General features: G+C 37.8%; 1 protein-coding gene across 2 annotated transcripts; it reads left to right on the top strand.

Annotated features, from left to right (window-relative positions):
- Positions 1 to 5205: 5205 nt before the first annotated feature.
- On the top strand, positions 5206 to 16713 carry LOC121856392 (gastrula zinc finger protein XlCGF57.1-like). 2 transcript variants are annotated; one of them, XM_042351944.1, is made up of 3 exons: positions 5206 to 5287; positions 6939 to 6996; positions 14085 to 16713. In XM_042351944.1, the coding sequence occupies exon 3, from the start codon at positions 14765 to 14767 to the stop codon at positions 16373 to 16375; it is 1611 nt and encodes a 536-aa protein (XP_042207878.1). In that variant the 5' UTR covers positions 5206 to 5287; positions 6939 to 6996; positions 14085 to 14764; the 3' UTR covers positions 16376 to 16713. The 2 variants fall into 2 exon arrangements, with proteins under 2 accessions (XP_042207878.1, XP_042207879.1); XM_042351945.1 differs by lacking the exon at positions 6939 to 6996.
- Positions 16714 to 16915: the final 202 nt, after the last annotated feature.

The following is a 16915-nucleotide window of genomic DNA, read 5'->3' as shown; positions in this document are numbered from 1 at the left end:
ACCCCTTCGATTTTAAAAAAAAAAAAATACATTTGCAGAACTCAATACAACTATCATATCACCCCTAAGAAACCCTACCATACTATACATTAACCTAACAACCTCCAAAGCCCCCCTCTCCTCCCCCCTCCTCCCAACAACTCACCATACCTGACCTTACTAACAATTATCCTCCCCTTCCCCCTCCCCTTACTATATTGACACACACACACACACATACACTCACACAACAACCCCTTAAGCAATTCTAATTCAGCTCAAATCAACATACCACCACCCCCAACCAATCCCCTAATACAAACTCCCCCCCACACCAATCTCCAAACACAACCCCACCGCCAGACAAAGCCTCTCATAATACTACAACTCTCCAGAACCAAATCAAACATACCCAACCTCTGTGACATCCAATCTCAATAAAATCGACCTAACTCAAGGCTGAAACCAATCAACCTATATCTCATTCTCGTCTCCGTTCATAATTTGACAAAAAAGCTCAAATCTGTCTCCTGCTATTACTAAAAACTCTCCTACGATACGCGCATCCTTCCTTACTATGAATACTTTGACATTTCAAGCTCAAAGATTCAAAACCCTTCCTCCAACTCGCTCCGTTCCTCTTTGACATAGCTCAAAGACTTTACCTTCATCTTTCTCCAAACAACCCTACGACTAGCTAAATTTCCATTTTTTCACCTTCTCTGTTACTTTGATCGTGTGTTGCCTGTGCGTCCGTCCACCTGTGCTTCTCGGCTTGCGTCGCCGCCGTGGCGGGGCGGCTCTTCCTCCGCTTTGCCAACACTGCCTAAGCTGAGACGACAACCAGAGCACCTGCGTTGGCCGTTTGCTTGCCCGGTCCTGCTCCAGCCCTCCCTCTGCCTCGTCCTGATTGTGATTGTTACACCTACCGGGCACATTGCCTACCCCCTCACGCAAGCGGTGTTTAGCCACTGCACCTATTCTCTCCTTCTAAAATTCACTTCCCCTGAACCTCTTTCCCCCCTGTCACTAGCTTTTATGCATGTATGTATGCTGTACGCTGATTGGCTGGTAGGCGCGCGGGAGCTCAGTCGTCACTTGTAGGGGATGGGGTCCACTACACGTCCGTCCACCTGCTCTTCTTTGCTTGCGCCGCTGCCGTGGCGGGGCGGTTCTTCCTCAGCTTCACCAACACAGCCTGAGCTCATACGACAACCAGACCACCCACGCTTGGCCCTATAGCCCGATCCTGCTCCCGCCCCTCCCTCTGCCTTGTCCTGATTGTGATTGTGTGTTGCAGCACCAACCACCCATCTGAGCACATTGCCTACCCTTCACGTAAGCGGTGTTTAGCCACTTCACCTTTTCTCTCCTAAAATTCACTTCAATCCTCCCTTTATCCTGTACTGCGCACATCATTGTCATTCCTAAAAACCCCATTTAATTCATATTACGCTATATAACATTCAAATCCACCGCGCTTGTAGAATCTCAGAAAACGGGAAACACTGTTAAAGGATAACCCACCTACTCAATGTTACTAGACCATGTGTTGTATTGTACCCAGGTACAGTTATATAATGTTAATTGTATGTATTCATAGCATTAAGGAGAATTCAGGGTATCCATAAGATGATTGGGAAAGTCCAGTTGAACCGGGCTAGTGTACTGTAGGACTAGGTGTGGATCAGGGTTTGAAGGTCATACTATTTACGTCTGTGAACGTGTAGCGAACATAACTTCCACAGATATCATATGAAAATACATGACAACAATGATCTGGAAAAAGGATAAATGTATCAGAACTATGTGAGGTGTTGGAAGTGATCCAGAAACTATACTTGAAAGGAAATATCTTCTATGCGTCGGTATGAACTTAATACACCTCGTATCCTCACGTGACATATACCCACGACAGGTACAGTGATCAGAGAATCTTATGTCTGTGTTCAAATAGTGCAATGTGTGAGAGGAGGATCCCTCCTTACAGTTTTAAGTGAAGTTGATACACCCCCGCCATGAACATTCAGCCTTTGTTTTGAGGCGTGTCATGTACCCGCTTCGGGGGTGCGCGTGGATATTATAACCCAATGAATTTACCCACGAACTAGCAAACCAAGACCTTACCTTAGAGTGTAGTTTGGGATTAAAATATGTGTTTATACGGCATGAGTGACAATATGCCGAAAAGTGTTCAGGTGAGAACCGTAAGAAATAAAAGTAAAAATTAAAGATTGGAAACTGTAGGCCTCCGCGGTGAGGAGCGGCGGGGCACTGCCCTCAGTACCCTCCGTTCTACCGTCACCTCAGGTCAGTGTCCTATCGGGCTATATCCCGCCCTATAATTAAGGTTTATATAGAAGTTGTTACAGTTTAAAGCTTTGCCTGATATATAAGTGTGATAGTAATGTGTTAGGGGGCGTGATAACCGCCCGTCAGGCATTATTTCTCAGTACCCTCCGTTCTACCGTCACCTTAGGTTCCATGAGGTCGGAGTGCCTTGCTGCCCGGCAGCCATTATCCCTATGAGCGTCCCAACAGGTGGTGACTACTCCCAGCTATGCCAATCCACTGTGAACCTGTGGATTTCCAGCACACCACTCCAAATGAGTAGTCACAAATAAGGAGACCGTGAGAAACTCTGCGGTCGAAACTTGGAACGACCTATAATACCAGGCGTAGAAATAGTACTGGTATGTCTCTGGGTGAAGCCCTCGTCTCTACCCACCGAGGGCGGTGTGCGAACCAGGTGCCTGTTGTGTATACCTAAAAGTTACAAGGAGTCCCATACCTGCAGGGGGGGAGTGTAACATATGTGTTGAGATGGTGCTACTATGTATGATAACCGACGGTGCTATATTCCATACAGGTGGAGCAGTCTGATGTGTTAAGGGATAGTGTAAGAAGGAATGACCGAGGTAAGGAAGTCACAGATTGTTATGTTATAAGTATGTGGATGACCCGCCATTAATGTAAGACGTCTGGTGCCCATCTGGGTAACCAACATTTTCGTTGTTCTTCTGAGGAAGACCAGTTCATTTGTATGTTTTTACCAGTATGCTTTATAAGGAATAAATTAATTAAGACATGTTATGGTTTCACCCTTCTTCCCCCTTATCGATCTAGTCAATGGAAAACCTAATCCAATGCCTAGTCCACTCTGCACGCTACCGAACGAGTTACATACTGTCCAGAGGGGTCTGGTGGCAGCGACCCTTAGAAATTAAGATTAGAGTTAAGTATTTCCCTTTAGAATTAGTGACCCCCAGTCTGGCAGTATAATCCTTCCCCTGAACCTCTTTCCCCCCTTCATTCATTCATTCGGCTGGAAGCTAATTGGCTGGTAAGCGAACGGCAGGTGATCAGTCGGCAGTTGTAGGGAAATATTACTTATAGTGACGCCAGATGGTACGGTTGCTTAGCAACGAAACTAGTCACCGGCAACTTTCTGGGTTTTCCCAACATGATTCATAGAGGACTGGCGGCTGCTGCTGGGTATATAAGCTCTGTCTCTCCATTGAGATTCATTCTGCCCATCTTCCTGAACAAGCAACACCTCCTCCAGCAAGCTCCACGCTGTTAGCATTCATTCAATCAGGAGGCCAGCAACAGGCAACATCTTCTCTAACGAAACTCCTGCACATCTACCTCCTTCAACACGCTACTCACCGAACGTCTTCTACTGAGCAGCTCCTCACCACACGGCACCTCCAGCACCAGACTGTCTATCATATAACTTATATTATATAAGAAAACCACATTAGACCTCCAGCACCAGACTGTCTATCATATAACTTATATTATATAAGAAAACCACATTAGAGTTTCCTTCCATCCTGAGTGCTAGACAACATGAATATCTCGATACCCCTACAGTATCCACTACACCCTCAAAGTTTTCTGGACTTGCGGCTTATTCAATCTTGAGCTTTGACCCCTTGTGGGGCGAGCATTCGCCAGCTCCAAGAAAGGATACTCGACTCAGTAGTATCCCTTGAGATGCTTATACACCTCAATTAGGTCACCCCTTGCCCGTCTGTAGTATAAGCTAGGCAAGTTGAGGCGCTCCAATCTCTCAGGGTAGCTGAGGTGCCGAAGTGCAGGCACCAGTCTGGTGGCCCTCCTTTGAACATTTTCAACCAACTGACAGTGAGATGATTGTAGGCGTATTAACAATGTTTTTAGTTTTTATTTATGTTTGTGATTATTTTCTATCCCATGCAAGTTATTTTCGTGTATATAATGATGGGAATGAACCCGGTAACAAAGCGGGCAGACCCCATTTATATGTATTATGTAGAAAAACGTAAAAAAAGAAATAGCACTGTGTAATACAAACACTCCTATCCAAGAATACGTAGGGCAAAATACTCTATTAACCTGGCAAACAACAGTCTTACAGCAACAACCAGAACCTCCACATACATAGGATCACCCGGTGCACCTCAGATAGAAGCAAGAAGGAAAACACCCTGAACAACTACTTCAAGTGAGAGCTGAGAGTAGAGAGAAGCCCCGGGCGTCAACCTCACAACTAAATAACATTGATATTACCAACACGTGTCCTTACAATCAGTAATATCATCCTAGATATAACAACATACTTTATCACCCAATATAAGTGTGCATAAAACAATAAAATAATACACAGATCAAGTTATGAAATAATAAAAGAATATTTACTTTTATCCTCTTGGCAGTACAGCTCAAACACGGATTCTATTGTAAAATTTAATCTTCGTAAATTAATGTAAACCCTTAGCACTAATTTTTATAGCCGAGATGTACCGTAACAGAGACTAATGAATAGATATGTAAAATTATCGCCCAAGGAAAGTATATAAAGTACTTTCCTCGGTGCCGGGGGGTGGATGGTGAGCTGATTAGTGTTATAATATTACTACGAACTAGTTTATTTAATGCTTAACCTCAACTAATTAAGTTTTATCAAACTATAATTACCTGATGATAATTTATTATTACTTAGTGTTACTATAACTACCTGATGATAGTATATTTTTACTTAGTGTTCAGTCTTTAATACAATAATAAGTAGATGTAATACAATTATAAAAAAGGGTATCTAGTAGAGGAAAGTTTGTTTTTCAGATAATATTAAATAAAAAATAATTGTTAAAACTATGTGGGATTAGTTTATAATTATTATAATAGATAAAGTTGAGTTACTAGTGGTGTTGTTCGTGGTAAATTATTAACAGTGTTCATCGCCTCACTCGTAAACAAGTCGACCAAACACAATTATAATACAAACTTGGAAGGTTTAATACTTCACTACGTCATTATCACTGTGAGTTGTTTACTGTTTCTTAAATTATTTATGACTTATATATACAGTTTATGGTAAAGGTGTAGATAACGGCTACCATCAGAAGGAGTTTGTTGAAGTGGTTGAAATTTAGTCTACAATAATATCATGATATTAAACCTGACTTAACATACCCGTAGGTTGGGTATACCCATAGGTTGGGTATGTTAGGGCAGGTTTTATTAGGATCTGCACACTAATATCATGATATTAAATACAAAAATGGAAATTACAATGCATAGAACCTAATAGAACCTGACCTAATATACCCAGGCTTTGTTAGGTCAGGTTCTATGCAAAATTTTCAAATGTATTTTTGTTTAATATAATACTAATAATATTATATTAAACCCAGAAATGGAAACCTTAAACAACTGACTTTAATATTGAGGTTTATATACATCAGGCGTCTGTGGACACAATTGTAGGATCGTGTATTACATTGAAAGTTGATGTTTTTTGTAATATGTAAGTCTCTTCCGCATTTGGAACATTTGCAAGTGTTCTTAATTAAGCCATGGTCACAAGTGAAAGATATCAAGCTAGATTCATCAAGAACCAGGTTTGATAAATCACGATATGAATAATCACAAACTTTGCAACTCGCCATTGTTATGCCATAACTTATCTACTTGAATTACGTTAAAGATTAATATATTAATGAGGCCACATATGGCACAACAACAACAACAAAAATTGGCAACTCATCACACCTTAGTCATGGGTTCAATCACAGCCCTCTCTTTACCCCAACAGTTCAGGAGTGAAGCTTTGGAATTATACGTATTACGAAAGATTTAATTAAAATTTAATTAAAAAAGTTTACCATAATTAGTGTGTAGGTTCCATAAGATAAATTAAATCAAGAGAATAAAGAATAAACATGATCCTTAATAAATAACTACTATTGGCACCGTGTATAAACAATAATCCACCTTACATCACAATAATTGACTGCACTTTACACACCATGAATAATAATAGAGCAGCACTGACTTTAATACTCAACTAAACCCTATTTGAAAAGGTATCCACCACTGACAAACTCAAACGTCATTCCACCTCCAAAGCCAATGACCGACAAAGCCCCATACTCCAGGGAACTACAAACCTAACACTAATATTAAACAACTCCCACATTAAGCTGCAAAAAACATTATGTATCAAGTACTAGTCCTGCTCACACATAATTATACAAACTATTATATTTACATAAGTTGAGGGTCACATGACAAAAGATATTTCACTATGCACAGTGCAACACACCACTGTACATTATGCATGGTAGCACCACTATGTTCAAAAGATGCAGTTTTACATGAAGTACCTCCTCCCCTCCTGGAGTTACGTATAAATGTGAGGAGAGACAATTAATAGAGAATTGTGATGACTGTTAACTGTATTCAAAACAATTAAAAGAGACTGGAATCAGTCTGTAAGATCCTGTAAGAGTAAAAATATGACAAACTTACATCATTTATTGGTTATATATAGATGACATGAAAAGAAGGCTCAATGCATTTAATAACTAAACAAAAGAACAATAGACCGGTATTTACGTAATGTAAATTTAATAAAGTTGTGTAATTATTGTATTTAAAGGATCAGGTTTAATGGTGCTGAATTTATACAGGTTGACAACAACGAACAATGGCGGAACTAAAGAAAATGTGCTGCAAGACTCTTGAAAGGTAAGAAAATGATTTGTGGCGTCACAAATGCACCTAGAGACGTAATTTTAATGCCATAACATCAGTGTTTGCTGCATTTTTACCCCGTAATTTCCCTCGTCCTTCGTGCCCTGCCCACTAACAAGGAATTTATGATCGTAGGGATAAGCATAGTATTACCCCGCTTAACGCGCTTTCACTTAACGCGTTTTCGCATATACGCGGTGCCTTGCCAAAGCTGAACTTTCACTTAACGCGGATTTTTCCACAGCAACGTGAGTCTTAGCTCATAAAATTCATACAAATTACCCAGCCAGAATATAGTTTACATTGCTGAATTTATAATTTGGTGATCATTTTGAATATAAACAACATATTTTTTGCATTAAACATACAATTTTAGATAAAATGTTTAATCTTGAGTAAGTATGTTATCTTTTGTCCAAAATATGACATTTATATTCAAAATATTCCTGGTCTTACATGAATCCAGCAATGTCATTATATTATCCTAATCTTTAGTTTGAGGTATTATTTATTAAAATTTAGTGGTTATCCCACACATCTCCTTGGGACGGTTGGTGGGGGGTGGGGAGGGAGGGACCAACCGACCGACCATCTGTTACCTGGTGAAGAATTATTTTTTTTAACTGAAGTTTTATAGTTCATACAATTTCAGAATTTCTTTTTGCATTAAATTTTAGATAAAATGTAAAGTATGTTTTGTCTGTATATGACATTTATATTTCTTGTTCTACAAGGAATCCAGCAATGTCAATTATATTATCCTAACTTTAATCTGAGGTATTATTTAATACTGAATGGAGGATTGGTGGGGTGGGGAGGGGGATGACAAGGGGGGGTTGATTGGCAGTGTTTTTTTTTTAATTATTTTTAGTCTAATTTTATTTTATATAACAATATTTTTTGATTAAACATACAATTTTTAGATAAAATGTTAATTTGAGGAGTATCTTTCAGAAAATATGACATTTATATTCAAATATTCTTGAGTCTATATGAATCCAGCAATGTCAATTATATTTTCCAACTTTAGTTTGAGGTTATCCCACACATCTCCTTGGGACGTTGGTGTGGGGGGAGGGAGGGACTGACTGACCATCTGTTAGTTGGTTGTATATTTGAATGGACATTAACTTGGCATATTTTTGAGTATTAAGTATGTATATCATAATTAAGATAAAGAGTTTACTACAACATAGTTATTTGTCGTCAAAAAGTGGAGTTTGGGGGTCGGGCTGGGTTCTATTGGAATTAATCCCATATGTTCTGTTATTCACTTAACGTGGTTTTCACTTAACGCTGGACCCTCTGGGTTCAATTGACCGCGTTAAGGGTACCACTGTAAATGAAAAAAATCTTAAAAAATACTTAAAATCATAATAGAAAGCTATCGTTTATTTTAATATACTTAAAATCATTAAAAAAATAAGTACAGTTAGACCCCACTTAACGCGGTCAATTGAACCCAGAGGGTCCCGCGTTAAGTGAACAACAGAACATATGGGATTAATTCCAATAGAAACCGGCCCGACCCCCAAACTCCACTTTTTGAAGGCACATACCTATGTTGTAGTAAAAATAACATCTTAATTTTATGATGGTACATGCACACAATTAATACTTAAGAGAAATAGAGAAATACAGTCGCCAAGTTAATGTCCATTCAAATAATGGACTCAACTCCCTCCCCCTCTCTCACACTACACTCCTGGCTCTTCCCTCTCAGAGAAATTTTTGGGGGAAAACCACTAAATTTTAATAAATAATACCTCAAACTAAAGTTAGGATAATACAATTGACATTGCTGGATTCCTTGTAAGACCAGGAATATTTTGAATATAAATGTCATATATTTTGCACAAAAGATAACATAGTTACCTAGAGAAAATTTTTTATCTAAAATTTGTATGTTTAATGCAAAATATATGATGTTTATATTCAAAATGATCACCAAATTATAAGAATTCCAGCAATGTAAATTATATTCTGACCGGGTAATTTGTATGAATTTTATGAGCTAAAACAAATATCTTCAGTTAATAAAAAAAAAAATAATCTTCACGACACTATCTGTCAATCAAAGTACCCCACCTTGCCTCCCCCCCTCTTCCAACCGCGCGGTCAGTCCCAACCCTCCCCCCCACCCCCCACCAATCCTCCCTTCCAGAGTTTTTAACATTTAGTATTAAATAATACCTCAGATTAAAGTTAGGATAATATAATTGACATTGCTGGATTCCTTGTAAGACCAGGAATATTTTGAATATAAATGTCATATATTTTGCACAAAAGATAACATAGTTAATTTGAGAAAAATTTTTATCTAAAATTTGTATGTCTAATGCAAAATATATGATGTTTATATTCAAAATGATCATCAAATTATAAGAATTCCAGCAATGTAAATTATATTCAGACCGGGTAATTTGTATGAATTTTATGAGCTAAAACAAATATCTTCAGTTAATAAAAAAAAAAATAATTCTTCACGGGGTAACAGATGGTCGGTCGGTCCCTCCCTCCCCCCCACCCCCCACCAACCGTCCCAAGGAGATGTGTGGGATAACCACTAAATTTTAATAAATAATACCTCAAACTAAAGTTAGGATAATATAATTGACATTGCTGGATTCCTTGTAAGACCAGGAATATTTTGAATATAAATGTCATATATTTTGCACAAAAGATAACATAGTTACTCTGAGAAAATTTTTATCTAAAATTTGTATGTCTAATGCAAAATATATGATGTTTATATTCAAAATGATCACCAAATTATAAGAATTCCAGCAATGTAAATTATATTCTGGCCGGGTAATTTGTATGAATTTTATGAGCTAAAACAGGCAGTCAGGCAGGGTGGCGGGTGGGGCAAATCTAAAAATAGTGTCTCAAGCCGGACACTCACCGCGTATATGTGGAAAAAATCCGTGTTAAGTGAAAGTTCAGCTCTGGCGAGGCACCGCGTATATGATAAAACGCGTTAAGTGAAACCGCGTTAGGCGGGGTAATACTGTACCCTGTATAGGAAAAATAAAGAAATATACCATCTCCTTCTGGTGGTAGCCATTGTCTACACCTTTACCGTATTCTTGGATAGGAGTGTTTGTATTACACAGTGTTATTTCTTTTTGGCGTTCTTGTACGTAATACATATAAATGGGGTCTGCCCGTTTCGTCACTGCGTTCATTCCCATCATTATATACACGAAAATAACTGTTGGTTGGGATAGAAATCATAAAAAAATAATAAGTCAATTTACTAAGATGAAAATATAAAATAAAAACATTGTTAATACGCCTGCAATCACCTCACTTAAACAATATGTGAAAGTGCAACAGGTTATGTGGCCCGGTAATATACCAATGTTTAATCAAAACACCTACAGTATTATGAAATTATGCCTCGGCATAAAAATACATTGGATCATGCAAGCATCTCACTCAGACAATTTATTAGAGATGAAAGTAAGGAAATAAAATGTTATTACTCATAATAACATAAGAATGGAGGAAACTGATGCAAGCTTATTGGCCCATACTGGGCAGTCCCATTTACACCCAACCCCTATCGCTCATATATTCATCCAACCCATGTTTGAAGCTATCCAGCGTCATCGAGGTAATGACGATGTTTGGTAACCCTTTCCGCTCGTCTACTACTCTATTTCCAAAGCAATGTTTACCTATTTCACGCTTAAATCTGATTTTGTCTAATTTATAACCATTGTTATGAGTTCGCTCCTGGTTGCATAGTTTGAGTACCTTTATAATGTCTCCGTTGTTTAACCCTGACTTCTATTTATACACCTCGATCATATCGCCCCTCACTTAACGTCTCGAGGGAGTGCAAATTAAGATGCTTTAACCTGTCTCTGTACTCAAGGTTCCTAATGCCAGGATTAATCTTGTCATTCTCCTCTGAATTCTTTCCAAGGATTCTATATCCATTCTGTAATACGGTGACCAGAATTGAACTGCGTAAGAGGGAAGGGATTGTAACACTGTCTCTGTGTATTATTTAAACATGAATATTGAGGTTAATTAAGACTTGCTCACTCTTTATGTTTTTTATCACATTTAATTGTTTTTATATTAAAGGAGAACTTGGTTCCTGCTGGGGTTTGTACTGTCTCACTTAAATCTCAACTTATTTAATTGTGGATCAAGCTTTATTTTATCTCATGGTTGAGGACGAGACTTTGATAAGTTTGTGAAGTTTGTTGTAAAATTTGCTTCGTGTTACTAAATCTCAAGAGGTTATTTCCTCCTCTGAATATTGATGTGGTAGATTTTTCTTGCTTATGTTAGAGATGTTTTTATATTGAGTCAACTAACTTCCTCTAGAGAGGATTTACTTTATCATCCAAAGTTTCAGTGCTAGGAGAGTTGTTCCTCACATGATGACATCTTCTGTTTAGGGGGAGGGATGAGCTCAGGTGTCTGGAAAGAAAGTCACAATTTGGGTTAGAAAAAGTCGGGGGGTATAAACACATCTTTTAACTAGCCTAAGTAATGTTAAGTTAGGTTAAGGTTTGTGACTTTTTTCCTACATTGTGGGATGAAGACACATCATGGGGAACCAGATCATTGTGTTCACTCAGTAAAGGTTTATTGATTCATCCCAGGTCCACACTGACACTTCCCTGGCCTAACCTTCATTTAATGTATGAACATTTACAAGGTGAAAACAGTACGTTGAAGTATGTGGGTGATGTGTAATAGTATTTTAACTGATATGTTTGTTTTAATACAAAGTACAAATCTGTTGTTCATGGGCGTTAGGTTCTCAAAATGGGCGTGAATCACCAAATCCTTGAATAACATTTGCTGACTGTGGTGGGGGGGGGGGGTTACATTTTTACTTGTGTACAAAGAAATGTATTATCCCTCTATGTGTTTGTCCTTAGTACAATTATTTCGTTTACCTATGTTGTATATATATATGTGTGTGTGTGTAGACTCATACAAATAAATAATATGAGAAGATCCTCTCACAAATAATAAAAAAAACAAATGCCTGTATATTAAAAATGTTAAATCTACCATCAAGTTTACTCCCTGTTTTATTAGCTACAAAGAACGGAGTGGACTTGAGGGTAGACCCAACATTTTGAATACATTTGTTTTTTATTATTTGTGAGAAGATTTTCCCATTAGTATTATTTATTTGTATGTGTTTTGTGTGTCTACACACTACCAGTACAACTACTACTATGTGTGTGTTTACATGCACACACATATAAACAATACTGTACAGGTAAAGGATATTACTGTGTCTAGAGTCTAGAACGAATGGCTCCCTGTTATGCCGGCAACTTTAAAACTTCCCGCAGACATTCTTGGGTACATCCAGGGTGTCATCCGTGAATATTAGAGGACCGGGAATTATTCGGGTGTACTGTACATGGAACGGATCTTGTAAACCATTCAAACCTGTCCTAACCCTTTGTTGAACGTCGATTTAAAGCGAATGGATTTAAAATGATTGATTTAAAGCGACATCCACAATTAAGGACACCGTATCAATTTAAAGCGAATCATTCCTATTTTACGCGAGTCAAATCTGGTGCGGAATACCCCGGGGGTTAATTTACAATTTCAAGCTGAAAATTTTTAAAATGAGTCATAAGTGCCCCAAATGCTAGCCTGCCAAAGCTCCACTCCTTGCCATCCCACCTCCCTGTCTTCAGTTGCCACGTGGGTATTGTCGGAGTAACACCTGCCTCTCGTGTGTGTCAATTTAGTGCTCTTAAACCTCTCTCATCCTCGTTCATAATGCCCAAACACAAGCCAACTCTGTTCTGTACTGTACTCAAATGTACTAAATAATTACTAAAAATTTTATTTCTAGTGTAAACTATAGCGTGTCTACAGTATTTTCAAATTAATCACTATCTTACAAGAATTCAACAATGTAAATTATATTCCCCCAGGTCAGTTCAGTGACATTTTATAAACGAAAAACTTAAACTCCTCCATATGACAGATAAGACGCACAGGATTAATGTCCCCGCCGGCTGGTGAATACCTCGCCTCACCCCCAACTTCTCCCCCCTGCTTGGCTGTCAACACAGCACCTCCACTTCCCAAGGGTGAAGGTAGTTTTAGGCTTAAAATTTTTATCTTATAAAATGTCACAGACTGAAGTTAGGAGAATATAATTTGCATTGCTGTAATCCTTGCAAGACAGCAAATAATTTGAATGGAGACATTGCACACCTCAAATAAAGGATAGGGGAGTGTTGACCTGTATTACAGTACATTACAGTAGTGATTTATGAGTTCTAGTGTATATGGGTAGACTCTCAGTCAGGGCAGGGGGAGATGCCAGCATAAAGTAATGAAACACTAAGTTGAGAGGAAAGTGAAAGTGCATGGTGAGTGGAAGGGATGGAGTGAGGCAGACGAGAGGCAGGCTGTGTGAGGTACCAGTGCGACCACCTTAGACCATATATTTTTCTCATATTTATTAGTTAATAAAAGTATTTTTAGTATTTTGTGTTTTTCTTAAGTATCAAACTAAATTATTCCCTTGAAACAATACACCCCTGTACTTAGATTTAGTGCGAATTCGATTTAAACCGATCTCTCTTGGAACGTATCTCGAGTATTGGTTATTAATAAGGACTGAGTCACATAGGTAATGTAGTTTATGTATTTATCTTTAAGTAAGAACAATTTATTTGCTTCATTGTACAGAACTTGATAACAATCTGATGTTATGACTTCACTCTCCCTTCACTTGCTGAACAGTTCTGTGGGATTCATTGTTCTTTGTGGATAGTAAGATGAACATACCGGTAATAAATTTTTTTTCCACAGTCTGATGAAAAGGTGAAGCAGCTGAGAGGATACAGGGTATACCTTCATTCTTAAGTTTTGGTCGTTAGTACCCAGAATATCCCCAGTCAATCCTGCAGTTAATGAGTACTGTAGTGATGCCAGTTAGGGAAATAAGGCTATTTGAGTACAGTACAGAGCTAGCCAAGTTGTCTCCTTGGGTAAGTATCTACCAGTAAGTCTTCTATCAACTATGGAATTCTGAAAACTTCAACATTGTAATGCAGTTCACTTTATTTCAGACATAATGGTGTGACTGGTCGGATGTAAGAAAGAAATATTATAGTAGCATCAGGAGGCCATCCCACACAAACTTCTTCCACCACAACCTAGTATTAAAGCTCTATAAAACAGGAGGCAGAACAATTCCTCACAACTGTACAATAAGTCAGTACAGTATGAGGGTTAGTGAACATCTTCAGGAGAACATTGTAAGCAAGAGTAAGGTAAATTGTCAACTCGCCAAGCCTTAAGTAACAAATATTAAAGTCAAGTTGGTGTTCTATTAAACAGCAAGAATAAAAAGAAGGTTCACACAAGTGAATCTTTCTCCTGAAAATACCAGTTAAGTGGTGCACTGTGTTATATATTGTCTAATTACAGTATGATGAGTGTTGCAATGTTTCTACCTAAACAACTACCTTGTGACTCTTGTGCTTGTGTACACTGCTGATAAAAGTTCCAATATATAAATGTGACAAGTGGTTGTCTGCTGTGCTTGTGTACTGGTGAGAAAAGTTCACTTGTGGTAAATATTTCTCATACAATAGTTAGTACAAGAACCACATACATGTGCAGAATTATTATAGCAAATTTAACTGTGAAGAGTGGATAACTTTTTTATACAGTACAAAAATTACCCAAACGTCTGTACACTGAAGGAAATATTTTCTTATATGGAGTGTTGTAAAGTGTTTAAAAGATGGCCCAGTTTATAAATCAAGTAGCTGGACATGGTGGCCAATATAATTATGAATGTGAACAGTGTGGTGAATTATTTTACAGTAATGATTCTTTGAAGATGCATACCTGTATGGCTGAACACATTGATGAGATAAATATTAAGTGTGAAGAAGTTGACAAAAGTTTTAACAGTAACTATGATGTAACACAACATGTGACTGTTGATGAGAAAGATATTAAGTGTGAAGAGTTTGATGAAAGTTTTAACAGTAACTATGATGTAACACAACATGTGACTGTTGATGAGAAAGATATTAAGTGTGAAGAGTTTGATGAAAGTTTTAACAGTAACTATGATGTAACACAACATGTGACTGTTGATGAGAAAGATATTAAGTGTGAAGAGTTTGATGAAAGTCTTAACTGTAACTATGATGTAACACAACATGTGACTGTTGATGAGAAAGATATTAAGTGTGAAGAGTTTGATGAAAGTTTTAACAGTAACTATGATGTAACACAACATGTGACTGTTGATGAGAAAGATATTAAGTGTGCAGAGTTTGATGAAAGTTTTAACAGTAACTATGAGGTAACACAACATGTGACTGTTGATGAGAAAATTCATAAATGTCTAGATAGTGGTAAAAGTTATAACAAAAAGGAACAAATAGTTGTACACACTGGTGAGAAGAATTATAAGTGTGAAGAGTGTGGTAAATGTTATTCCAGAAAGAGCTATCTGAAGAAACATATGGTTGTACACACTGGTGAGAAGAATTTTAAGTGTGAAGAGTGTGGTAAATGTTATTCCAGAAAGGACAGTCTAAAGATGCATATGGTTGTACACACTGGTGAGAAGAATTTTAAGTGTGAAGAGTGTGGTCAAAGTTATTACATAAAGAGCGATCTGAAGAGACATATGGTTGTACACACTGGAGTGAAGAATTTTAAGTGTGAAGAGTGTGGTAAAAGTTTTCACGGAAAGAGCTATCTGGAAAAGCATATGGTTGTACACACTGGTGAGAAGAATTTTAAGTGTGAAGAGTGTGGTAAAAGTTATTCCACAAAGAGCTATCTGAAAAAGCATATGGTTGTACACACTGGTGAGAAGAATTTTAAGTGTGAAGAGTGTGGTAAAAGTTATTCCACAAAGAGCAATCTGAAAATGCATGTGGTTGTACACACTGGTGAGAAGAATTTTAAGTGTGGAGAGTGTGGTCAAAGTTATTACATAAAGAGCAATCTGAAGAGACATATGGTTGTACACACTGGTGAGAAGAATTTTAAGTGTGAAGAGTGTGGTCAAAATTATTCCACAAAGGGCCATCTGAAGAGACATATGGTTGTACACACTGGTGAGAAGAATTTTAAGTGTGAAGAGTGTGGTCAAAGTTATTATATAAATTGCCATCTGAAGAGACATATGGTTGTACACACTGGTGAGAAGAATTTTAAGTGTGAAGAGTGTGGTCAAAGTTATTACATAGAGAGTGCTCTCAAGAGACATAAGGTTGTACACACTGGTGAGAAGAATTTTAAGTGTGAAGAGTGTGGGAAATGTTATTTCAGGATGAGCCATCTGAAAAGACATATGGTTGTACACACTGGTGAGAGGAATCGTACTTGAAAGTTGTAGGGAAAGATCTTACATAAAAATGATCTGGAGAACTGCATGGTCTTGCATGTTGGTAAGAATTATTTCAAGTATAAATAATGGATTACTTATTTCCAAAAAAGACCAACTGGAAATAATCATCTGACGGCTGTGTTGGTTATCCTTGGTCAAATATACTTACTGTTTATTATTGTTTGTATACCTATACAGTACTATATATTTGTAGTATACCTGTAAGTCTGTTCTTGACTTTCGCTGGGGTTCCGGACCGACGACCAGGTCATACCGTATATCACGGCCTATAAGGCGGCAGGGTGCATAAGACGCCCCCCCCAAATTTCCATTTAAAAAGTAGCTTTTGAGCTCTATTTGCTGTATAAGACCAGTACCCCAAATGTGACACTTACCCACTGACTCAGTAGTCCTTTACCAACCATCCTTGATTTTTTAAAATAAGGCCAATTCACTTCAAGTAATGTCATCAAATTATACCCGCTGGTGTAGTGTAAACACTAGTGACGTCACTGAAGCGTGTTGGGAGTGTTCCCTCGT

Source organism: Homarus americanus, unplaced genomic scaffold (genome assembly GCF_018991925.1).
Source record: "Homarus americanus isolate GMGI-L3 unplaced genomic scaffold, GMGI_Hamer_2.0 scaffold48220, whole genome shotgun sequence".
NCBI lineage: Eukaryota > Metazoa > Arthropoda > Malacostraca > Decapoda > Nephropidae > Homarus > Homarus americanus.
Note: the sequence above shows the minus strand (reverse complement) of the source record. Positions and strands in the feature narration are given on the sequence as shown.

Coding starts and splice junctions, on each gene's coding strand:
- LOC121856392 (XM_042351945.1), top strand. CDS start 14,765: ATGGCCCAGTTTATAAATCAAGTAGCTGGACATGGTGGCCAATATAAT.